The sequence below is a fragment of the Lynx canadensis genome, chromosome B2 (assembly GCF_007474595.2).
Source record: "Lynx canadensis isolate LIC74 chromosome B2, mLynCan4.pri.v2, whole genome shotgun sequence".
Taxonomy (NCBI): domain Eukaryota; kingdom Metazoa; phylum Chordata; class Mammalia; order Carnivora; family Felidae; genus Lynx; species Lynx canadensis.
Window position 1 is genome coordinate 105,538,646 of NC_044307.1, and position 25,773 is coordinate 105,564,418.

General features: G+C 42.5%; 1 protein-coding gene, 1 long non-coding RNA gene and 1 pseudogene across 2 annotated transcripts; 1 reads left to right on the forward strand and 2 right to left on the reverse strand.

The window, feature by feature from the left end:
- Positions 1–915: 915 nt before the first annotated feature.
- On the reverse strand, positions 916–2,032 carry LOC115514982 (annotated as a pseudogene).
- A 5,758-nt stretch (positions 2,033–7,790) lies between these two features.
- On the reverse strand, positions 7,791–17,978 carry LOC115514323. The gene is made up of 5 exons (XR_003968944.1): positions 17,906–17,978; positions 17,150–17,200; positions 13,291–13,375; positions 11,626–11,812; positions 7,791–8,134 (listed from the first exon to the last, which is right to left on the reverse strand). It is a non-coding gene; the product is annotated as an uncharacterized LOC115514323 (long non-coding RNA).
- On the forward strand, positions 17,674–25,215 carry CALHM6 (calcium homeostasis modulator family member 6). Its single transcript, XM_030316208.1, has 3 exons — positions 17,674–18,403; positions 19,033–20,561; positions 24,766–25,215. The coding sequence occupies exons 1-2, from the start codon at positions 17,873–17,875 to the stop codon at positions 19,453–19,455; spliced, it is 954 nt and encodes a 317-aa protein (XP_030172068.1). The 5' UTR covers positions 17,674–17,872; the 3' UTR covers positions 19,456–20,561; positions 24,766–25,215.
- Positions 25,216–25,773: the final 558 nt, after the last annotated feature.

Below are 25,773 nucleotides of genomic sequence, written 5' to 3' on the forward strand. Positions count from 1 at the left end.
ACTGAAAACAGCAACAAAAGGTTTTGTTTTTGTTTTTGTTTTTGTTTTGTCAAAGTAGACTTTAAAAAATAAGATAGACTTGGGGCACCTGGATGGCTCAGTAGGTTAAGTGACTTCAGCTCAGGTCATGATCTCACGGGTTCTAGAGTTTGAGCCCCCCGCACCGGGTTCTCTGCTGTCCACGCAGAGCCCACTTTGGATCCTCTGTCTCCCCCTCTCTCTGTCCCTCCACTGCTTGCTCTCTCTCAAAAATAAATAAACATTAAAAAAAAGACTAAAAGACACCCCCGTATTTTATTTGCTTATTTTTTTAAACTATGGCTCTTTATTTTCAAGTGGACAGTTCAGAGGAAGTCATCAGTAGCTTTTGTTTAATGCAAAAAGAAGAAGAAGAAGGAGGAGGAGAAGGAGAAGGGAGAGGAAGGGAAGGAGAAGGAGGAGGAGGAGAAGGAGAAGAAGAAGGAGGAGGAGGGGGAGGAGAAAAGGAGAAGGAGAAGGAGAAAAAACCCACCAAAATAGAGAGAAATTTTGGGTTTAAAGGAAACCTGAGTATCACTAAGAGCCTGGTTGAAGGATTCACATTTTTAGAAGGGAAATACAGTGCAGATTTCTCCAGAGAGCGGGTTGTTTTTTTTTTTAAGTTTATTTAGAGAGAGAGAGAGAGAGAGAGAGAGCATGTGCACAAGAGAGAATCCCAAGCAGGCTTCCCACTGTCAGCACAGAGCCCCACACGGGGCTAAAACTCACAAACTAGGAGATCATGACCTGAGTGGAAATCAAGGGCCCAGTGCTTAACCGAGTGAGCCACGCAGGCACCCCTCTTCAGAGAGCAGTTTTTAAAGAAGTTGGGGATGGGTGTTAAGTTTTAAGGCTAGCTTGGGGAACTTACTTCCCAGGCTTAATTTAGGGAAGGTGTCAAAGTGCTAGGTATAGGGTGATGGGACACTGGTCACAGCCCAGGATTGTGGAACAGAACTTGCTGTCACACAGTGCAAGGTAACAGAGAGTGACACAACAAAAAATGTAATCAAGATTGCCAACCAACACTTTGGTAGGCATTCATCATGTAGGTCCACAGGTGCCCCAAACTGTCAGTCAGTGGTACGGCCTGTAGCAATTCCCCCAAAGTCTTGATGCTCTTGGGGAGAGAAGCCAGCATTCTTTTTGTTTCTCTTGGGGTTTTAAAGGTCCATTTCTTCCTGAGCCACAGTGAGGCCGCACATAGCCCAAGGGGCTCACGGGCAGCCAAGCCCTTCAGGAAGTTGTGAAAGGCTTCCCCCCTGCGTGGCTGGTACTCCAGATGCATTAGACTTTGCCTGGGTCAGGTCCCTAGGCTGTTACCAGCACAGAGGTGTCCAGTTCAGCCAGTCACTCAGCCTTCCTGATCATGCTCCTCCTCACCGATGCCCTTGGAGACTTTGAGTGGGCACTGGTGGGAGGGCAGGACCATGCCACCGTACCTTCCTTGTCTCACGCCGCTGACCAGTACTGATGGGATAGCTCAGGCAGCTCTTGAAGTTCAGCTGTAGTTTGTTCTCTGAACATTTGGTCTGGTGGAGGCACAGGATATCTGGGGCTTCTTCCTTTACCCAGTCTCAACCTTTCTTCTTAATCCAGACTTGAAGCCCACCCCCATTCCAGGTGCAGATCTTGAACCTGTCCGATTTGCCACTGGGCAAGGTTTTCCCATCTGTGGGGATGGGGGTCCTCGTACAGGACTCCCCCTCTCCTGCTGCCTTTTTTCCATTTTCCTTTGCTCCTGCCTTACTCTTCTTGACTTCTGGCTCAGTCTTGGGCTCTTTCCCATCTTCTGCCACAGTTCGATTTTCCCCATGCTTCAGCAACACTGTAATGAATGCCCTTCTGAACCTGCACCTCGCTGCCCACCAGAGCAGTATTTTTACCCCGTTACCTTCTCGGGTCCCAGCCTGGCTTGTCCTCTAAAAGACAACCCCATATTCTAGAAATTACAACTATTTGTCGTAGTTTAAGATTCTGCAGCACGGCTTACACAGGGCATCAGATATATCATCAGTGCAAAATCAGGCTTCTGCTTTTTGTTTCTGGTCTCATCTTACACCCAAACTGCGAGTCACTTTGATTCTTATGAAGTAGCAATGCTTCATAAACATAAAAACAAATTATTTGCTGATTTCTTCATATTCATCCCTTAATATTGTTATCTGGATTTTGCTCTTACTCATAAATGTTTGCGGGTTTTTCAGGTTGTTTGAAATGAATGAAGTCATTGTAAAACTATAATGCTGGCTTATATTGGCTGGTTAATACTTTATATAAAAGAAGTCTACCTCATCTCCCTCTCTTAAAGGCAAATATTTGTCTGAAATAATTATTAACAGGTGTGGAGATATAAAAGAAGCTAGAAAATACTTCACAATCAATACATCTTTGAGACAGCCAATCACTTGTTACACTGTTTTTTATCTTTTTTATTTTTTTATTTTTATTTTTATTTATTTTTATTTTTTTTCAATATACGAAATTTATTGTCAAATTGGTTTCCATACAACACCCAGTGCTCATCCCAAAAGGTGCCCTCCTCAATACCCATCACCCACCCTCCCGTCCCTCCCACCCCCCATCAACCCTCAGTTTGTTCTCAGTTGTTAAGAGTCTCTTATGCTTTGGCTCTCTCCTGCTCTAACCTCTTTTTTTTTTTTTTTCCTTCCCCTCCCCCATGGGTTTCTGTTAAGTTTCTCAGGATCCACATAAGAGTGAAAACATATGGTATCTGTCTTTCTCTCTATGGCTTATTTCACTTAGCATCATACTCTCCAGTTCCATCCGCGTTGCTACAAAGGGCCATATTTCGTTCTTTCTCATTGCCATGTGGTACTCCATTGTGTATATAAACCACAATTTCTTTATCCATTCATCAGTTGATGGACATTTAGGCTCTTTCCATAATTTGGCTATTGTTGAGAGTGCTGCTATAAACATTGGGGTACAAGTGCCCCTATGCATCAGTACTCCTGTATCCCTTGGGTAAATTCCTAGCAGTGCTATTGCTGGGTCAGAGGGTAGGTCTATTTTTAATTTTCTGAGGAACCTCCACACTGTTTTCCAGAGTGGCTGCACCAGTTTGCATTCCCACCAACAGTGCAAGAGGGTTCCCATTTCTCCACATCCACTCCAGCGTCTATAGTCTCCTGATTTGTTCATTTTGGCCACTCTGACTGGCGTGAGGTGATATCTGAGTGTGGTTTTGATTTGTATTTCCCTGATGAGGAGCGACGTTGAGCATCTTTTCATGTGCCTGTTGGCCATCCGGATGTCTTCTTTAGAGAAGTGTCTATTCATGTTTTGTGCCCATTTCTTCACTGGGTTATTTGTTTTTTGGGTGTGGAGTTTGGTGAGCTCTTTATAGATTTTGGATACTAGCCCTTTGTCCGATATGTCATTTGCAAATATCTTTTCCCATTCCATTGGTTGCCTTTTAGTTTTGTTGGTTGTTTCCTTTGCTGTGCAGAAGCTTTTTATCTTCATAAGGTCCCAGTAATTCATTTTTGCTTTTAATTCCCTTGCCTTTGGGGATGCTCACACTGCTTTTTAAACCCCAGCATTCAATGGAAGGAAAGAATGAAACTGTTTTTTGTTTTGTTTTGTTTTATCTTCCTGTTTTGGAAGATTTAAAGAATTATTTGTTTTTTCACTTTTGATTGAGTTTTGGCACTTTTTGGTTGAATGTTTGTAATTTCTGGAGATCATGCCTGTTTCCTTCCAGAACCAGAATTGTGGATTACAAAATGTTAGAATTGAAAGGGACTCTGCAGATGATCTAGTCCAATCCTTTCATTTCACAGTTAAGGAGTCACCTTGCTTGGCATTTCTTCACTTTGGTGCAGGTGAAGGCATCACCAAAACCAACATTGCCTGCTTTGACATTTCCAACTGTAAGTTAGACCAACCCTTGGTTGGGGAGAATAAACAAAACAGGGATGAAAACAAGTTTATGATGCCATCAATCCAGCTGTTGGATTGTTCTTCCCCCAAATAATTTCAAGCAAGTTGCAGACTTAAATTTTTGAGCTGTATTCATTTATTTCCCTGAATAAAGATGGCTGATCATTTGTTTACTAAACTGTCTTTGATTCTCTGTTAGATGATCAAGTCAAACGTTAACACCCCATAGAGCCCAAGAGCCTATTATGGCAGTGAACTAGCGCCCTCTAGCACATTTCTGAGTCACCACTGCTAAAAAAAATCTTTTATAAAATCTAACTGTAAAACCAAAATGACCTAAGTACTGTGCTGGGTTCTTTCCACCATCTCACTTCAATTCTCACAAAAATTGTATGATCAACGGAGACAGCCAAGTAAAGAGAGGCAGCTAATATGTGGTGTGGTGAGAGCTCCCTCAGGAGTGAGAAGAGCGCTGGACAGGCAACGACGGACTTTGCTCAGTGACACAGTGATGAATACGAAGAGGCCCTGGCCCTCTGGGAGCTCCCAGATTAGTAGGGGAGACAGAATTCTGGAAAGGATTGCTGCAGTAGGCACCGTAAGGACCGTTGCAGACTTATTTATTTATTTATTTATTTATTTAATAGTGTGGAGCAAGGAAACAGAACTACTAACTCCACTTGGGGGTTTTAAGGATAGCCTCAATGAAAATATGACATTGGACGAAGTATTAAAGGAGGAGAGTAGTTTGCCAGGTGAAGAACAGAGAAACGGCATTCCAAGCAGCAAGCAGAGCTAATGAAAAGACACAGAACCGAGGAACACTGTGATAAGTCAGTACAGGTAATGTAGGGGGCAGCGCTGTGGGAAACTGGGGTGCACGGGATGGAGGGGACAGAGGTGTCTGGAGCAGGACTGGGAAGAGATCCCATATAGTTGGGAATACAGAACTTGTCCTCTTGACAATGGGAATATTGAGGATATTCAACCAGAAAATAATGTGACTGTATTTCTTTCTTTTTCTGCCTGATAAGTTAAGAAAACATAAGCCACAGTCAGAAAACTAGTAAAAGAAATATACTGTATAAAGCATAGTTATAAAGCAAATACTTCTGTGCTCCTCACCCTGGTATAGAAATATAACTTTGTGAACACTCCCCCTTCTTTCTATCCCAGTCATAATCCCATTCAAGCCCCAAAGACAGTAATCACTGTGTCTGTGATTCTTCCTCAACACTTTCTTTTTCTTTACTGTTTCATGACTTTTATAAACATCCTTAGAAAATAAAATTTTATTTTAACTGTTTGTGAACTTTTTATAAATGGAGTCATACTTAAATTTTTGTTTGTGTTTGATTTTTCTTGCTCAACATAATGTTTTTTTAAAAATATTTTTTGTTAATATTTACTTCTTAAGAGGGGGGAGGAGGGGCAGAGAGAGAGAGGGAGACACAGAACCTGAAGCAGTCTCCAGGCTCTGAGCTGTCAGCACAGAGGCGGACATGGGGCTTGAACTCACGATCTGTGAGATCATGACCTGAACTGAACTTAGATGTTTAACTGACTGAGCCACCCAGACAGCCCAACAACATAATGTTTTTAACATGCATCCTTGTTGGTTGTCGCTGTGTCAGCGTTTATTTACGCTGCTGTATAGCATTCTCCTGTTCGAATATTTTGCAATTTCTCCTGTGTGACGCTGTTGGATACTTATTGACATTTTTTAAACCAGTTTTTTCCTAATACAAACAATACTGCTATGAGCTTTTGTACTTTGTACTTTTCACATGTGCACAACAGTTTCTCCAGCCTAAATCAGATTTCTTTCAGGAAGTTAACTCTGTCTGATAGGACCGTGTGGCATCAGCTAGAGTGGAGTGAGGGAATAAGGGCCTGGTCCACTTTCAGTGAGGGTGGAGAAGAGGTCCAATATGAGGGACGGTCCTGGGGCAGCACCGAGCTGCACAGGAAATGGGGTGGCACTTACAGGTGACCCTCGGTTTTCCAGCTTGAAAGACTGATATCCTTAAGTGACATCAGAATTCTGGAGGAAAAGTAAGTTTTGGGGGAAAATGATTGGGTTTGAGATGATTGCTGGACATAAGCAAAAATGTCTGCTATAGGAAATCAGAAATACCCATAGAGAACTTAGGAAAGGGGAGGAGTGGAGATGGGGATTTGGCAATGGTGACATACAGTTGGTTGTCAAAGCCATGGGAAAAGAGAGTAACAAGTAATTGACAGCACGTTCTGAGCATTTACCATGTGGCTGGCACTAGTCTGAGAACGTTACATGTATCTCAAGAAACAACAAGTGTTGGTGAGGATGTGGAGAAAAAGAAATTCTTGTGCACATTGGTGGGAATGCAAACTGGTACAGCCACTGTGGAAAACAGTATGGAGTTTCCTCAAAAATTTAAAAATAGGACTACACTGTGATCCAGTAATCACGCTACTAAGTATTTACCCAAAGAATATGAAAACCTAATTTGAAAGGATACATACACCCCTGTGTTTATTGCAGCATTATTTACCATAACCAAATTATGGAAGTGGCCCGAGTGTCCACTGATAGATGAATGGATAAAGAAGAGGTGATATATTTATATACAATAGAATATATATTATTCAGCCATAAAAAAAAAGAATGAAATCTTGCCATTTGCAATGACATGGATGGAGTTAAAGAGTATTATACTAAGGGAAATAAGTCAGTCAGAGAAAGACAAATACCCTATGATTTCACTCATGAAATTTAAGAAACAAAACAAATGAACAAAGGAAAAAGGGAGAGAGACAAACCGAGAAACAGACTCAGTTTTTAAAAAATGTTTATTTATTTTTGAGACAGAGAGAGAGTGTGAGAGGGGGTAGGAGGGGCAGAGAGAGAGGAAGACAGAGAATCCCAAGCAGGCTCTGTGCTGTCAGCACAGAGCCCGATGTGGGACTTGAATTCGCGAGTCATGAGATCATGACCTGAGCTAAAACCAAGAGTGAGACACTTAATCAACTGAGCCACCCAGGTACCCCAAGCAACAGACCCTTAACTATAGGGAACAAACAGATGGTTACCAGATGGGAGGTGGGTGGGGAGATGAGTGAAATAGGTGATGAGGATTAAGAGTACCCTTATCATGATAAGTATTGAGTAGTGTATAGAATTACTAAATTACTGTGTCATACAACTGAAACTAATAGAACACTGTATGTTAACTACACTGGAATTAAAATTAAAAACTTAGTAAAATTCAAAAAAAGAATGTTACTTATATCAACCCATGTAATCTTCACAACAACCCAAGGAGGCACATAATACTATTATTTTCATTTCACAGATGAAAGAACTGAGGCACACAGAGGCCAATAACTTGCCCAAGGTCACACATCTAGCTAGTGGTGCACCAAAAGGAGATTATTCGGGAAGTGTATGTGGAAAGGATTGAATTCTAGTGACTACCAATATTAATGATTGGAGGAGGAGCCTGGGAAGGACACTTAGATGGACAGCCACCAAGTTAGGAGGAGAACCAGAAGAGTGTCATTAGTAGCCAAACTTTAATTAACTTAATAAGGTAAGGCAGGTGCCCGGCACTACCGGAGAAGGTCAGGTAGAGTGCCAAAGTGGAGTCACAGTCAAACTTGAGACTTAGTGTCCACAAAACCTATTCATGCTTGGCTCATTGCTCCCAAGAAAGGAAGTGAAACCTCTTTAAGGAATCGAATAATAAAATATAGACAAATTGTTATTTACCTTTGGTTGCTGTCTACAGCTAACGTAAAAAGAAAAATCCCTCCCTTAAGAAATACAGCTATGTGTGGTATGGGAAGGTGGTGGAGAAATGGGGCCGGTTGTGGGGAAGATGAGAGCTTTACACCAGACAAGTCTGCTGAGTAAACAGGCTGAGCTGGGCAGGAAGGAGGAAGTTGTGGGGGAGTCACTACTCTGTCAGCGCCTGTGGCTCCACCCCGACCCCCCACTGTGCTTGGTGACTCTGACGAAAGTGGGTGGGAGTGGGTGTCCAGATGGCCCTTCAGCTGTACCTGGAACCTGTCCTATGGCCCTGTTGTCTCCTTGGTGTTGCCCTGTTTCTCCCTGGATACGTTTACCTATTGTTTATCACAAGGTTGGCAATTCAAGAGGCTCAGACAGACGTGATCTCTGTAGAAGGGTTCAAGTTCCGAGCTGAGCAAAGTACACATGGTGCTGACTCTGCAGTAAGAGAAGAGAAAAATCCAAGTCTGCTTCCCATTCATTCATTCATTCATTCATCCATTGATTCACTCCTTATACCCACAGATATTTACTGAACACCTATAATGTCCTGGGTACTGTGCTAAGACTTGTGTAGCCAAAGAGGAGTTAGATCTCGCCGTCACGAAACCTATAATCTAGTTGGGGAGATGGAAAAAATCGTAAGCAGCAAATAAAAGATGATAAAACTGTCATATGTAATAAGAAAACAAATAGGAGGCTTAAAAAGATTCAGGGGTGGATGGGGGAATTTAGAAAAACTGATCGTGTAACACACGGTAGACCTCACACATTCATGTTTGTGCAGTTCTGTTCACCTTTAAGGCACAGGAGAGGACCATACTCCCCCTTTCCCTTGCAGTTTGGTGGAGCCTTATGACCAGTTTGGACCAAATATTGGTATTTGACGTGGGGCACTTCCATGATAAAAATCATTTGTCATCGTCCTCACTATCTGCCCCATTGTTCCCCTGTCTTCCCAAACCCAAACAGAAGAGGATGAAATAAGGGAGGCATTTTTCTTTTTTACTTCAGCTGTAGACAACAACCAAAAGGAAATAACTTTTTCTATGTCTTATTGTTAGATTGCTTGAAAAAGTTTCACTTCCCTTCCTAAAATTTGTGGTGTTAGTTTAGCAAGCCAGTGGTGAACAGCATAGAAGCTGATAATGGAGGCCAGTGAGGCCACAGTTCTTACTTGGTTGCTGATAAAATGAACTTCTGCATTAATTTGGAAAGATTATATATATATATATAAAGAAAATGTGGCTCTAGGAGAAAAAATTAGAAAACAATGTTTCTAGTGTGTGTTGATTGCTGCTGGCTACATTTTGGCAAGACTTTATGACCTTAAGAAAGAACTGGTGGATTTGTAAGAAGAAATAACAAGGAATAGAAATATTTCAGAAAAATGAGGACTTGCAAAACCGGAAAACCTGACAGGTTTTAGACGCCAAACTCAAAGAGAGAATTTGGGGAAGCCTTGGAAGACCAAGTCCATTAAAATAAACTCATGGGAAGGCCAAATTAAGTGTGGCTTGTACACCTATTGGCAATACCTCTCAATAAGTTCAGAACTTTGGCGCAAAGATAAAATTAAGGTATTCAATTGGCAAAGAGCCACAGAAAGATCAAAATAAAGGTGTAGCTTTCCCACAGAAAACTATAGTCTCATGTTTACTCAGAGTACCTGTACTGGCAAAAGAAAAAGACAGGTATGTACAAATTAGTGGGGGCAGAGGGAAGAAGAGAGAGAATGGGGCAAGAAAGCAAAAGCATATAGTATATCTGAGAACTATGTTTTGAAAAGAACTGTGAGTAACAGTATTGGCAAGTATATTTTACTGAAATCAGAGACAAGAAGCTTACTAAATAATTTGGGGAGACATTTATAGTCAAAGGAATCAAAAACCCAACTGGACTTGTGGTCTTCCAACATTGTACAAGTAGCACATGAACTAAGAACACTAGTCTGCTCCCAGAAGAGCATATACTCATTAGTATGTGGCCAAGGACAGTAACATAAGAAGACTCTCCAGAGGGTAGAGTCGAGATTCAAGGAACATTTTTCAACAGCCTTGTTTCGGGTAGAGGCCTTTCTGGTATCTGCCCAGAAACATAAGAGGTCAATCAGTGCCTGCTTCTGGCTTCCATTTTTCCCTTTCAGAATGGAGTATTTCTTGTGGTTGTTCTGGCCCTATTCCTCCACTCTACATTGTCTGTGGAGGGACAGATTAATCTATTACTGTGAGTTCATGGGTCTGTAGCCCAAGAGGGGCCACATGAAGACCTAATGTAGAGACTACCATGCACTACCCAAACTCTGGACTGTGAGCTCCATGTTTGGACTTCTGCTTTTTTGTTCTTTGTGTTTTTATTGTGGCGGGGGGGTGGGGGCAGTTAGAAGGGGTGGAAAGAAGGTTTGTGAGTTCTGGAGTGGGAAGAGGAGTGAAACAAAAGAGTAGCCTATAGTAGAACTAATGATCATTCCTTTCCTTCTGGCAAATGGAAAGATTACATGTACTTGTCCCCGTACAGTAAAGTGGACCACAAGAATTCACTGAAGTATTTAATAGCTATTGGGAGATCCCCACCCCCCAGGAGCTAGGGATCTTTCTGGAGCCTCTTTTATTTATTTATTTTTTTTTTCAACGTTTATTTATTTTTGGGACAGAGAGAGACAGAGCATGAATGGGGGAGGGGCAGAGAGAGAGGGAGACACAGAATCGGAAACCAGGCTCCAGGCTCCGAGCCATCAGCCCAGAGCCCGACGCGGGGCTCGAACTCATGGACCGCGAGATCGTGACCTGGCTGAAGTCGGACGCTTAACCGACTGCGCCACCCAGGCGCCCCAGGAGCCTCTTTTATAAGAGCACTAATCCTACTCTTAAAAACTCTCATGACTTAAACACCTCAGAATGGCCCTACTTACTAATACCATCACTTTTGGGGGTTAGGGTTTCAATGTATGAATTTTGGGAGACATATTCTGATCACATCACTGTCTATAATGAACAGGACGAAGGAACAGAAAATGTCTTGGAGACAGGATATTATGGTATTACCCAAACTTTCCCAAGATGCAAATGCTGCCTAGTAGAAGAATGTAGACACAGAGAAGATGATCTATATGTTCATCATTGAAAAGCAATCCCTAAAGAGGAGAGAGTTGCTTCCTAAAGGAGCAGAGTATGCAGCTCCCAGAGCTGGAGCAAGGAGAGTGTGGGGTTCCTGGGAAGAAGCCAAGACTCCATCTAGAAGACAGTGGTGTCCCTCCAACCTGGTTTTCTAGTATCCCTGAAGATTATCTGTCAGTGTGTACAGATGAGAAGCCATTTCAATTCAGTAATGAATTCCCAGAGTGCTTTCTAATATCTGCCCCAACTTCCTCCTCCTTCCATGGAAAGAGAGTAGTGCTTTAATGGTATTTCTTTTCTTACTGTTCTTGCAACTTGATAATAGCCCCCCAGGAAAGAGATCCTGGGATAAATTGGAATTCTTTTTACTAGGAATCACTTCTCTTTCCTTAAATCTGTTGCTCAGTTAGGAGCAGTTCCCAGCCTCCATTAAACAATATCTTAACTCACCAAACACTATTGGTTTTCTGGATTCTCCCCCGTACATACATGGTTTTTAAGGAAGCTAGAGCAAAACAGGTAGCTCTTGGAAACCCAGGAAAAACTTGTCTGGATCAACATTTAAAAGAAGCAATAGTGGTTTCTAAACTGCTGGAAGCTGAACTCCCTATTGCCCTTCAAAAGCTCCACAATCTAAACTCTCACCCACCTCCTTTCTTTACCACCTAGCTTTCCTCTCTGCCTTGTTTCTGTGACAGTAATGGATACATAGGAGACTCTACAGAGTAGAGCTGAAGCCCTCTCTGAAGGAGACAGATGGGTCTTTCCATCTTGTTTCCCTCAGAATTTGGACAAATGTCACCCAATCCCAACCTTTCCACTTGATCTTTTCCTCTTCGCCTCCTGCTGCTTTTTGCCACCTTCCAGTTCTCAAACACTCAGTTTCTTTATCTTCTATATTCTTCAAAAGCAGTCAGTTTCTCGCTATGATTTATTACTTTTGCCAGGGAGAGGTGAATGATTGGCATCCAGGCTCAGGGAGCAACCCTTGATAAAAGCCCTGTGTACAGAGAAGGAAGGACAAAGAAGAGCCTGTGAAAAAGCCTCTTTCCAGACTTGTTCCTCAGAGATTCTCCATTAGATCAAGACATTTCATGTTAGTGTTTTTTAACTGTAGAAGAAACATATGCATGTTTTTAGAAGGCAAACAGTGAAGAAAGATATACAACAAATCTCTCTCCCTGCATTCATTCCCAACCCTCTCCATTACTTCTCAGAGATAAACATTTGACAGTATTTTTTTAATGTTTATTTATTTTTGAGAGAGAGAGAGAGATGTGGGGAGGGGCAGAGAGAGAAGGGGACAGAGGGTCTGAAGCGAGCTCTGTGCTGATCGCCCAGAGCCCCATGTGCGGCTCAAAACCACGAGCCGTGAGATCATGACCTGAGCCCCAGTCAGATGCTTAACCAACTGAGGCATCAAGGCATCCCTTGACAGTATTTTTTAATCTTGCAGAATAGTGTACACATCTGCAAGGGACATATATACATTTTCTTTTTCTTTCCTTTTTTTACACAAATGTATGACAGGCAGAATTTTTGTTTACCTTTTCCAATTAACATGTCAACTCTGCCTTTTCACCATACTAGCACATACAGATCTACCTCAATCATGTGCACTTACTTTGTATTCCATTTGCATAGATGTGAGTGTTTTCAATATGTGGCGTATTTCATGTGACTTATTTTTTATCTTATCTATCTTATTATTTTTTTTTAATTTAAAAAAATTTTTTTTTTCAATGTTTACTTATTTTTGAGACAAAGAGAGACAGAGCATGAACGGGGGAGGGTCAGAGAGAGGGAGACACAGAATGTGAAACAGGCTCCAGGCTCTGAGCTGTCAGCACAGAGCCTGACACGGGGCTTGAACTCACTGACCGTGAGATCAAGACCTGAGCCGACGTCGGCCGCTTAACCCACTGAGCCACCCAGGCGCCCCAATTATTTTTAAGTAATCTCTATACCCAATGTGGGGCTTAAACTCATGACCCTCAGATCAAGAGTAGCATGCTCTACCAATTGAGCCAGCCAGGTGCCCCTCATGTGATATATTCTTTTAGGAAAGACCTTCCACAACACTTTTTAAGTTCTCCATTAACGTAAATTTTTTTGAGACTTTGCGATAATGTTATTTATAATTTGAAGAAACCCAAATTTCCTCCTATTAAATTACTTTTCTTCTTTATTCTTGTCCTTTAATCTTATTTGCGATTCACCATTATTATCTTTGGAAATCCAAACCTTTTATCATAGTTCGCAAACTGGTAAACCAAATCGGCACGGCAGGGGAACTGAGGCTCGGGATGAAGCGAAGTGTAAGTAAGTGGCCATTGACCATGAAACTCTAGCACACAGTAAAATCACCTGTGAAATAATTTGAGTCGAGGGAAAAACATAATTTAATTTACCAAAATCCTTAATAGACATAGGTTCTAAGAACCACGGCGGGAAAACTAGAACCTTTAATAGACTTACGGTGTCAGATGGTGACGATGACGATGACGACAGTGGTCCCAGCAAAGACTGGCCACATCTAGGTCCTCAGGGTTAAAATAATCATCTTTTGTAAAAAAAAAAAAAAAAAAAAAGTATTCTTAGTGTGTGAATCAGTGAATACTTAAAATTTTGTGACAGGTTTAGAAAATTCATGCTAAGAAAAAGAGAAAATAATCTGTAAAAACGTTACTTGAACCGTCATGGGATTGCCATTTAACAAACGACATCCTGTGTCTGGGGAAGGGTATGATCTTTCCCTCCTTTGGCTTTAAACTTCCACTGGAAGAACTTTTATAAACATTCAAAAATCTTCAGATAATATCAGGTTAAGATTTTCAAATACATAACATAAATAATAAATCCATAAATTACAGCGCACAGAAAGGTATTCTCTAAGATTGTCAGATTTTTCTAAATTTACGTGTTATTTTTGGCATCTAAAGTTTTGTCTTGTACATGGTGGATACTTAAAATATAGACAAATTTTGATTTGACTTTACTTTCGTGGGCGGGTCTTGGGGCCAGGATCAACACATTGCTAGAATCCAGCAGTCATATTCCAAGGAGGGTCATACCAGTAGTCTGAGTTCTCAGGAAGACTACAGAGAATAATGTTTGAGAACTAGCTCACTCGAAGACGACTAGAAGGAACTTTTTCATTCAGTGTGAAATTCTTTCAAGAGTTTCTTTTCCTGTCTCTTCCATGAAATTTTTTGTGGTTTCTGAAACCCATTCCTGACAGTGGTAATGAAAGTGCTGAGAAAGAAAGTATGACAGTTAAAACAAGACAAAACAAACCCCATAACCATTGGTTTTCCAACATGCTTACCATGAGAATCTCTCATGCATTTTTTAAAAGCTAAAGTAAATTGGTGTTAAATTACAGATTTCCCAAAGTGTAAAGGTCTTTCAAATATTATTTAGTCTACTCTCCAGAGAAAATTCTTGAATCCTCTCCACACCATTAGGATGTTACTCTATTTCCACTAAACACTGAACTTCTCAGCAATATTTTCTCCAAACGGAGCTGGGTATAAAGGGCTGAACCATCTTCAATAGACTCAGAACTAGAACCACCCGCTGCTCCAGAGATGGCAGGGATAGATATCAGGATACTAGACTCATCTGCTGGTTCTGGGAGAAAATTCAGACTGGCAGGCAGAACCCAGACTCACAATTACGGTAACCTGTAATAAGTGCAGAGTTGGGGAGTACGGTGGTGGCAACCCCAGGAAGTAGTGTTTGGAGATACAAGCTGATAGGATAATCGGTCAGGAAGCAGCTCAGTCTGTAATGAGGTTCAGGGGCAGGGTTCTCAACCACATACTCTGGTCTATAAAGCCCCTAAACCCAACCATTCACCTGCACCTCTGCCCTCAAAATGTGCCAACTTCCTTTTCACCTTTAATGTCCCATCACTCTGGCTTTCTTTCCAACCACAGAATGCCAAGATCCCTTGAACCCCAGAGCCTTGGTCATTCAGATGGACCCTTAAATGTCCTCCCCTTACAAAGGCTTTTTCAGGAGACTCTCTACTACATGATTCCATTTTAATTATTTGCATACCCTTGAGATTTGCCTCCTCTATCTATCTCCTCACTAATATAAGCTCAATGAAAGGAGGGTATCTATTTGTGTTATTCCTTGTGGTACCCAATAATACCAGGCACTTTTATAAGTTCCTATCATATCATGGGGGCTTATTACACATTTTAGATGAGCGACTGAATGAACAAATGAACAAATAAACTGTTAATAAACAAATTAGACGGATAGGGGACTGGCAAAATGAAAGTTTCCATAACTAAAAAGATATGAAACCAAATCCTTGACTAAATAACAGGAGCTAGGGAGACGAGGAAGGCTGTCACCAGATGTGAAAGTCTTGATAAATGCAGGGAATGAGCACGGGTGGCAGGAGTGAAGTGGGGGAGGAAGTTGTGCTGAATAGCTTGACTCTCAGTGGAGAATAAAGTATTAGAAGATGACAGGAAAGCCTGGGTTTGGACATTGTAATGGGAGAATGCCAGCCAACCCTCCTCCTTGTTTTGAGAAATGTGGGAGAATAAAATAAACCTCACTCAAGAGGACAGAGCGGGCACATTTTAGTTTGGTTACAGTTAAGGGAGATTTGAATAAAGCCATCTGCATAAAGGTGTATATAAAAGAATTTGTTCATGGTGATATATGGAAAGCGAGGAGGGGGAAGGCAACGTCTTTAGGAGACGTGTGGTGGGAGTGAAGAAGAGTCTAGCAGTAAAAGGGCAGAATCACCTGAAGGACAATGGGAGAGAAAAAGAAAATTTTTTTGAGATGTAGGAATAAAGATATGATAGGCATAGAAGAAGCGATGTGCCTCAAATACGGACTTTTGCTGCAAGTTTACAGGGAGCCCAGCAGTACCTGGTTTAATCTCAGAGAAATGGTCCCCAACTGTCCTGCATGACAATTTAGACTCTGATTTGGGGGTAGCTTCTTAAGACTCACACAGAGAGAACAGCTTTTCATCAAAATGCTAGGGAATGGTGATTTGGGGCCAGGCACCAGTGCTGGGAGGTTGCTAAGAAGGCAAGCTGGACTAAGAAAAGAATAATACATTTCTTTTCCGTGCTCTAACAGTCCACATGGTTCTTTAGCCTACTTACTCTTCCCAGGTGAATAAGGCAAACCTGGTGGATGGGTGCTGACAGTAACCAGTTCACTATGACCTGTCCACCCAGACTCCATAACCAAATACCCTCCTTGTAGTGAGGTGGACCTCAAAGGGCACAGCAATTCTCCTAAGGCAAGAGAGGATCATCGACTCACTGAATACAATCCTTGGTCTAAAACTGAGCATTAATACGCATTCTTAAATCATGTACAACACAGTTATTTGTTGTCTCTTCCCAGCGTTGCGATATAAGAGGCAATCCCTCACATTAAACATTCATTCAGGGCGCCTGGGTGGCTCAGTAGGTTAAGCGTCCAACTTCAGCTCAGGTCATGATCGCACAGTTCGAGCCCCGCGATGGGCTCTGTGCTGACCTCTCAGAGCCTGGAGCCTGCTTCAGATTCTGTGTCTCCCTCTCTCCCTGACCCTCCCCCCACTCATGCTCTGTCTCTCTCTCTCTCTCAAAAATAAATAAACATTAAAAAAATTAAAAAAAAAACATTCATTTAATGGGCACACCTTATATATAAAGGTGTTTTACATATGCTACTCAATTTACTTGTCTCAACAATCTTGAAAAGTGAGGACTATTCTGCTTTTACAAATGGGGATGCAGAGTCTCAGAGGGGCGCACTTATTAATTTTTTTTTCAGCGTTTATTTATTTTTGGGACAGAGAGAGAGCATGAATGGGCGAGGGGCAGAGAGAGAGGGAGACACAGAATCGGAAGCAGGCTCCAGGCTCTGAGCCATCAGCCCAGAGCCCGACGCGGGGCTCGAACTCACGGACCGCGAGATCGTGACCTGGCTGAAGCCGGACGCTTAACCGACTGCGCCACCCAGGCGCCCCAGGGCGCACTTATTAAATACACGCACAGACACGATGCACCCGACTCCAAAGCCTATGTTCTTTCAAGCACCTCTCACCTCACTCTGCAGCCACAAACCAAAATGGCTCAATTTCACCGAAATGGTGACAGTTTGAGTCAGAGCAATGCTGCTTTTTGAGAAAGGTGGAGGAAACAACATGTTAGTTGGATGTGGCAGCAGTTGGAATTTTGGGGGTTCAATCAGTGTTTTCCGAATAACCATGTCTCCGCTGCCTCACCACCCACCTCTGATCACCTTGGTGGTCACTGAGTAAAAATTGGACATTTGTCAAAGTACTGCCAATGCTAGCACATACCTGGGGGAATAAAGGAGGCAGAAGTCAATACAATATATCCAGTCTAACGACCTGTGGGAGATCAGAGAAGTCCGTGTGAATTATGCTGGTGATTCTGTCCAGAAGAACAGGAGGGGAACAGAAGATCACGGAGGTACCCGAACTTGAGCTGGGCTTTGTGGTGATTTCGCTTATGAAAGAGAAACTAGAAAATTTGTCCTTGAGTAATGTTTCCCGTAAATGACCAGGTTTTTTCGTAATCATTTAATCTGACTTGGAGTTGGCTTAGGAACTAAGTAGGGTGGCTGCAATAAGGGAAGACGGAGTGTTTTCCTTTCTGTCCAAATACAATGTATTCTTTTCATTTGGGTAGCTGCATTGAATCAGGATGCCAAGGAAAGCCCCCTAGTTTCTTATAAGTTGGGGGAAAACAAAGGTAACAATGGAATGGGGTCTATCCTCAGTCAGGTTCCTGAACTGCGAGAGAGAAGTCACCAGGGGTCCTGCGGACGTCAAAGGTGTGTGTTGGCCACAGCTGCTCTGCCTGAAATAAGAAAGCGAAAGCTCTCGGAGCCCGGAGAGGCCCTTTCCCCCTGTCCGGAAGCTGCTGCTTCGCAGAGTGGGAAGCCCTAGACCTCAGTCCACCCAAACCACTGCAAGCGCGGGGCAGTGAAAAGTGCAGGGCGGTGAAGAGGCAGAAGCATCCGGCCCCGTCCAGGGCGCCCCGTCCACGGCACGAGGCCCATGGATAAGTTTCAGGCGGTGCTAAACCTGCACCTGCAGCATCCCCGCGTGCTGGGCTACGGCCTGGTGACGCTCCTGACGGCGGGCGGGGAGCGCCTGTTCTCCGTCGCGGTGTTCCAGTGCCCCTGCAGCGCCGCCTGGAACCTGCCGTACGGCCTGGTCTTCCTGCTGGTGCCCGCGCTGGCGCTCTTCCTGCTGGGCTACGTGCTGAGCGCGCGCACCTGGCGCCTGCTGACCGGCTGCTGCGCGCGCGGCGCCCGCCCCGGGGGCTGCGGGCCGCGGCTGCGGGCCGCCCTGGTGTGCGTGCAGCTCAGCGCCACCGCCGCCGTCGCGCCGCTCACCTGGGTGGCCGTGGCGCTGCTCGGGGGCGCCTTCTACGAGTGCGCGGCCAGCGGGAGCGCCCCACTGGCGCGGCTGCTGTGCCGGGGCCGCGACGCCGCCTGCGAGGCCCAGCTGCCGCTGGCGCCCTGCCACCAGGCCCGGGCGCCCGACGCGCAGGACCTCCTGAAGGAGCTCAAGGCCCAGTCTCAGGTCAGGCGCGGGCGCTGGACGCGGTTGGGAGGATGGGAGCGGGGCCGGCTGGGCCGGTGCCCTCGCCCCAGACACGGGACCCCGGGCGACAAGCTGGAACGGCGACAATTTCAGTAAAACGAACGAAGAGGAGGGAAGGCACCTGCTCTGTGCCGGATACCGCGCCTGGCCGTTCAGCTCCCGTCCTGCCTTACTTACTCTCTTTTAGCCAGTACACCAAGTCCAGATCAAGTTGTTTGTCCGGCCGGAAGAAGGCAGAATTGTTACAATAAAATGGGCCTCCCTGGCTCTAAAGCCCCCGCCCCACACTGCTTCTGGGCATATAAAGCCCAGAGACTCTTGAAAATGAATGCTTCTTTCATTGGATTTGCCGAAATTCCACGTGTTGAATTCTAGCCGAGTGACGAGTAAGTAGGCTTTTCCCTGGGCCCTCGACGGGACTTGGAAAATGACCTGTCAAGTGGTTGAGGCGTTTGGGAGGTTGTCTCTTCTTTCTCTTAAGAGACTAAGACCTAAAACGGTTGCTTGTTCATCAGCATAACTGTGAATAGTTCAACCTTTATGTAAGGATTTAAAATTTTTTTACGAAAAAATGTCACTAAGTTGCTGTTTTGTTGTGTTTTCCTCAGGTGCTGGGCTGGATCCTAATCGCAGTTGTTATCACCTTCCTTTTGATTTTTACATCTATCATCCGATGCCTATCTCCAGTTAGTTTTCTGCAGCTGAAATTTTGGAAAATCTATTTGGAACAGGAGCAGCAGATCCTTAAGAGTCAAGCCACAGAGCATGCGACAGAATTGGCCAAAGAGAATGTTAAATGTTTCTTTGAGTGCTCACATCCGAAGGAATACAATACCCCAAGCATTAGAGACTGGCAGCAAATTTCATCACTATATACTTTCAATCCAAAGGAGCAGTACTATAGCATGTTGCACAAGTATGTTCATAGAGCAGAGAAGAGTGAGAGCATCAAATCTAAAGAAGGAGATACAGTGATTCCCATTCTTGGCTTTGTGGATACACCTGGTATGCACACTACTGCTGACTTATGACCTTATTAATGGATATGAGGAAAGTTCTTTTGAGTTCTCGCTTCATTTTTAAAAAATAAGCTTTGGTATTTTTATGACTTTTTTTTTTCGATTTTTCAAATTGTGGAAACAATTTTAAATCAAATAAAAAATTGAGCACTCTACCTATTTATTATATTAGTTATTAAAAAGGAAGCAAAGTCAAATGATTCTGTCCAAGGGGCAAACTGGAAGTAGATCAAAAGTTTTCCACCCCTGGTTTAGGGTCCTTTTCACTGAATAAGAATGTTGTCAAATAAAAGACTTTAGTAGCAGAGACAGTAGCAGAAACAGCGGAAGGATGATTGAACTTTTGACCTTTCTGTTAGGTTATCTGATGTTAGTTTCAAATTCACTTTCTTGAAGATAATACATTGTTTCAAACTTTAAAATACCGCCTCTGACGGCTCTAATGTGGGTACTAAACAAACAAAAAATTATCATGAACAGGAAACTCAATTTTTTAAAAATACAAAATATGGAAAACGACAATTGCAAGCCTAACTGTTGGTTTGAGTTTGTAGGGTCAGAGGGCAGATTTTAAAACTTTATTTTGGTAAATTTCAAATATGCACAAAAGTAGAAAGGATCTTGTTCTGAGCCCCTGTATAGTCATTATACAGTTTTGACAGTGTAGGGAAGTCAGATGAAACCCATAGCATGCAAGTAAATATAGAAATACCAATTGTGGCCTGATTTAGAGTACAGGAGGGGGCTGGGAACTCTGTGAGAAACTGAAACCTGAGGAACGGAAGAGCATTTCAGTTTGCAGAACAGCATGGCAAAGACTGAGGTGAGAAAGATCTGAGCGCAGCTGGAAGCCTTAGTTAGAGGTGACTGGAAAAAAGGAGCAAGGGACAGGTGGTGCAGGTCCTCGAATTCATGCGAAGGGTTTTGGTTTTCACCCCATGAGCATTTTAGGAAGACTGTTCTGATTTTCTTGTGGAAAAAGGAATGGCATGGGGGAAGACACAGAGCCAACATGGAAACAGAAAGACTCGTCAGGAGGCCACTGCAGTGAAAATAGGTAGGAGTGAATTTGAAGTGGGTCGATGGTGATGAAGATAGAAAAAGTGGATAGAGTCAAGGTAAATTTTGAACATAGACATGACAGGATTTGTTGATGGAGAGAAGGCAAACATTTATTGAGAGCCACAGTATCTGTAGACAAAATTATTTATTTTTTAATGTTTATTTATTTTTGAGAGAGAGAGTGTGAGCGGGGGAGGGGCAGAGAGAAAGGGGGAGACACAGAATCTGAAGCAGGCTCCAGGCTATGAGCCGTCAGCACAGAGCCCGACGCGGGGCTCAAACCCACAAGCGGTGACATCATGACCTGAGCCGAAGTCGGATGCTTAATCGACTGAGCCACCCAGGCACCCCACAAAATTATTTTTTTTAAGTTTATTTCTTTTTGAGAGAGAGAGAGAGAGAAAGAGAGGTGGGGGGAAGGGGCAGAGAGAGAGGGAGAAAGAGGGGATCCCAAGCAGGCTCTGCACAATACGGGGCTCGAACTCATGAGCTGTGAGATCATGACCTGAGCTGAAATCAAGAGTCGGGTGCTTGACAATATCAGGGGACATTAGCTTGTCATTTCTGCACATCTCCCAAATTTATGGCTTTTTTGTGCATTTGAAAAAAATAAAATATGAAAACTTTAAACTGTAAAGGAATTGAGCACTGGGCCTATTTAGCCCTTCTTCCTCTCTGAACAGATCTCTGTCTTGGGCTCTATTTGCCCTTTGTTGCACAGGATCGTTTAAAAGAACTTGTCAGCAGAACTGAATATCCTGTTAGTGAGTCTATATTATAAGAAGGTTAGTGGCAGAAACGACATGATCAGTTTTATTTTCTATTCCCTAATGAATAATTTTGAAAATCGTATCATCCTTACTTTTATTTCTGCTTCCTTTGTTTCATCTTCCCATTTCTTTTGTATATTCTTCTCTTTCCATGCTTTCCGCCCCCCGCTCTGGTCTAACATGGGCACTTATAGTATATTGTCTCCATTTTGTTTACTTTCTCTTGCACAGTCTTTATTAATTATTGTTCAAGTATATATGCTTAAGAAAAAAATGATAACAATAGAGAACTATGTGAAGTAAAACGTACACTTACCTCATTCCTTTGCAATGTAGTTTTACCAGAGGAAGCCATAGGCTCTGTGTCTACACAAATATTTTTTTTTTTAATTTTTTTTTTCAACGTTTATTTATTTTTGGGACAGAGAGAGACAGAGCATGAACGGGGGAGGGGCAGAGAGAGAGGGAGACACAGAATCGGAAACAGGCTCCAGGCTCTGAGCCATCAGCCCAGAGCCCGACGCGGGGCTCGAACTCCCGGACCGCGAGATCGTGACCTGGCTGAAGTCGGACGCTTAACCGACTGCGCCACCCAGGCGCCCCTCTACACAAATATTATCGTATTATAAATGTGGTTCTGCAACTTTTTCACATTAAATATCATTGTTCCATGTCCCTATATAACAGTTTCTCTCATAAAAAAATTCCGTTGATTAGAATTTTTAGAATTAGAAAAGAGTTATGCTTCCTTCTTTGTTAAAAAAAATACACCTACATATATATAAACACATGCATTCATAAAGTATATAAAGATAAGCAACAAATTGTCAAATTCGGTCAATTCTAAAGACTAGTAATAAGGCAGAGGAGTTTTTCTTTAAGTCTTATGTGTTTTGGGGGCACCTGGGTGGCTCAGTCGGTTGAGCATCTGATTCTTGATTTTGGCTTAAGTCATGGATCAAGCCCCCATTGAGCTCCATGCTGAGTGTGGAGCCTACTTGGGATTCTCTCTCTCTCTCTCTCTCTCTCTCTCTCTCTCTCTCTCTTTCTCTCTCTTTCTATGCCCCTCTCCCCCACTCTCTCTCTCTTTCTCAAAACAAAAACAAAAACAAAAAAACAAAAAACCCACATAAAACCAAAAAACAAAAACAAAAACAAAAAAACAACCCGCTCCAGAACAAACAAACAAAAACCTCATGTGTTTTTGATCTTTGGATGTTTTTTTGTAATGAAAAATAAATGTTAACTGTGTAGTTAGAAAAGATTAAAAAGAACCCTTACAATGGTGTAGGGCTTTGCAGTCAACAGGAAGTTTTATATCTTTCTCTTCAGTTCATTTTTACAACGTTGTAGGGTACCCACAAAACACATCACTCGCACGTACAAGTGAGGAATTGAAGGTTGGAGTGGTTACATTACTAGACCAAGGTCATACAGTCAATGGCAGGCAGAACTAAAGTTAGTGGACTGAGCCTGTCTGGATAGTGTGGTTCAGAGTGGCCACCTGTTGTCCTTATTACTGGGCCAGTTTTGTCCCTTTTTAGCCCATGTGCCCTTGTGAGCAGAAAAGATGCATATGTCCTTAGTGACCCCTACTATTTTTCATCTCATCCAGGAACTTGGCAACTCTTGATACCTGAGACCACTTTGAATAAACATAGGGAATCAGGACACAGAAGTTATTTCATGGTGGGAACATGGTCACCACTATTTGGTGGGACACACTACTCCTTGGAGTCCAGCCACAAACAGGCCACATCATGGGCTTACAAAGCATTTCTCCACTGGGTGTATACAGTTGATCCTTGAACAATTGGGGCTTCAAAGCGCTGACCCTCGTACAGTTGAAAATCCATGTATAACCCTTAACTCCCCTAAAACTTAAGTACGAATAGCCTATTGTTGACTGGAAGCATTCGTGATAACATAAACAGTTGATTAACACACATTTTATATGTTACATGCATTATTTACTGTATCTAAAGAAAATCATAAGGTGAGAAAATCATAAGGAAGAGAAAATACATTTAATGTATTATACTGTATTGAAAAAATCTGTGTACAAGTGGAGCTGTGCAGTTCATATTTGTGTTGTCCACGGGTCAACTGTATTTATTTGCTGGCTCACCAGCTGATTCTTTATGATCACCCTGGCTTTATGCTGCCCTAAAGGCTTCAGCTTAGAAGAGATTCAGACACAGCATCTGCTAATAATATTTGCTGCAAAACAACCATATTGTTCTAAGAGATGACTCCACACTGCATTGAGTTAGGCAAGATGATACAGTTTACAGAGCCTCATAAGATTAGGCATGATCTCTTTGCTCCATCCAAAGCCATAGATCAAAATATCAATGCTCTACAAACTAAAGAAGCAAGTCCTGAGGGAGCATCTGCAAACAGAATTATATACAACTGTCTACATTTGTAGACAGATGTCTACACAATGTCCCCACAAATGTCTCTGGCTGGAAAACATCTGGGAACCCTAAGTTTCACAACATCTTACCTACCAGGTGGCCTATTGTAAAGAATTCTTCCTAAAACAAAGATTGAGAAATACTCCCTGTCTGAGTCAGCCCCAGCCGCCACTGCCTATTTAGTCAGCAGCAAGCTTCCATTGGGTGCTTACCATGTGTCCAAAACTGGGTCTGCCCTGAAAGCTAAGCCTGTAGTTGATCTTATTTTGTCCCTTCCTCCTCATTGCCACCTTACGAAATATCTCCTGTGAATTGCAATATAAGGGCTGTGGAACTGATGATATTATATTCTTATCTAAAGAAAGAGACCTGTATCAAAAAAGGGGTATTGTCTATCAAGATCCTTTGCCACAAGGAATAAAACATGAAAAATTTCTGAATGAAAGAAATCTCTATAAAATTGGGCAATTTATTGTCATTTTAAAAATTGTGGGTTATCAAACATAGAGAAGAGTATATGAAACATTTGTGTCCATTTAAAAAAATAATTACACAGTAAACATCTACATAACCGCCACAGAGGGGAAAGAGAGAGGACATCTCCAGCAACCCAGAAAACACCTGCCCGAGTGTCACTTCACAGGGTCAACTCTCTCTGCCTAAATGTGGGCGGCAGGCGGTCAGGGGCGCGGGGAGAGATCATTCTCTTACTTTTTTTTTTTTTTTAAGTTTATTTAGTTTTGAGAGAGAAAAGAGAACAAGCAGAGGAGGGGCAGAGAGAGAGGGGAACAGAGGATCTGAAGCAAGCTCTGTGCTGATGGCAGAGAGCCCGATGTGGGACTTGAATTCATGAACTGTGAGATAATTACCTGAACTGAAGTCAGATGCTTAACTAAGCCACCCTGGTGCCCTCATTACCTTACTTTTATTTATAGTTTTACCACCTATGTGCGCATTCCTAAATTATTAATGTTTATTTTTGTCTGTTTTGGAACTTTGTATGAGTGAAATCACTTTCTAATTGGTTCTCTACGAATTGTTTTATCATCTTTTTTGCTTTTATTTGATAGATTCATCCATAGTATGCCTAGAACAACTTATTTGTCTTGATTGCTGGATAGTATTCTACTACCTGAATATACCACAGTCTGGTTATCCATTTAACTGCTGATGGACATTTGGTTTGCTCCCAGTTTCTGGCGCTTGTGAGCAATGCTGGAGTGACCGTTCCTGTATTTTAATTCTGGTAGGTATGTGCAAGTGTTGCTTCAACGTGTGTTCCTGGAATAGATGAAAGCATGAGGTCATGTATATATTCCAGTTTGCTAGATAATATCAAATGTTTGCCATAAGTGTTATACCAGTGTACGCTGCTATGAGGGTTCCCACTGCTTCTCACCTCTGCCACACTTGGTATTTCCAATTATTTATTGTTTGTCACTCTAGTGAGTATGTAATGGTATTTCTCATTGTGTGTTTAATTGGCATCTCCCTAACCATTAAAGGTTTTTGGCATCTTTTCCTAGGTTTACTAGTCATTTGGTTATCCTCTTTTATGAAATGCCTATTTAAGCCTTTTGCCCATTTTTTAATATTTGGGCAAATATTGATTGATTTGAGCAAATATTTCCTATTGATTTCTATGATTTCATTATTATTCACTCATTTAGACTAACAAATATTTATTTAGTGCCTGCTTTGCTTCCAGCATGTACTTGGGATACATCAATGAACCAACAGCAAAGACCCTGACTTTGTGAGGCTTACATTCTAAGGGGAGAGAGAGATAACAAACAGTAACAATAATAAATAAGCAAATAATTGAAGGTAAGGAAGAGAAGAATACCGTGAGGAAAAAAAGAAAAAGGAGAACACTCTAAGAGGCATTAGAAATGCTGGAATTTAGAGAGTTGTTGTCCTCACTGAGCAGTCACCTTTGGGCAGAGACTGGAAGGGGTGAGAAGTTAGCCAGTAGATCATAAAAAGCATTTGGGCCAGAATAAGGGCTTTGGGTTTTACCCTAAATGAACTGAATAACCACCTCACACATTCCCTACAAAGCCTAAATCAATTGATTA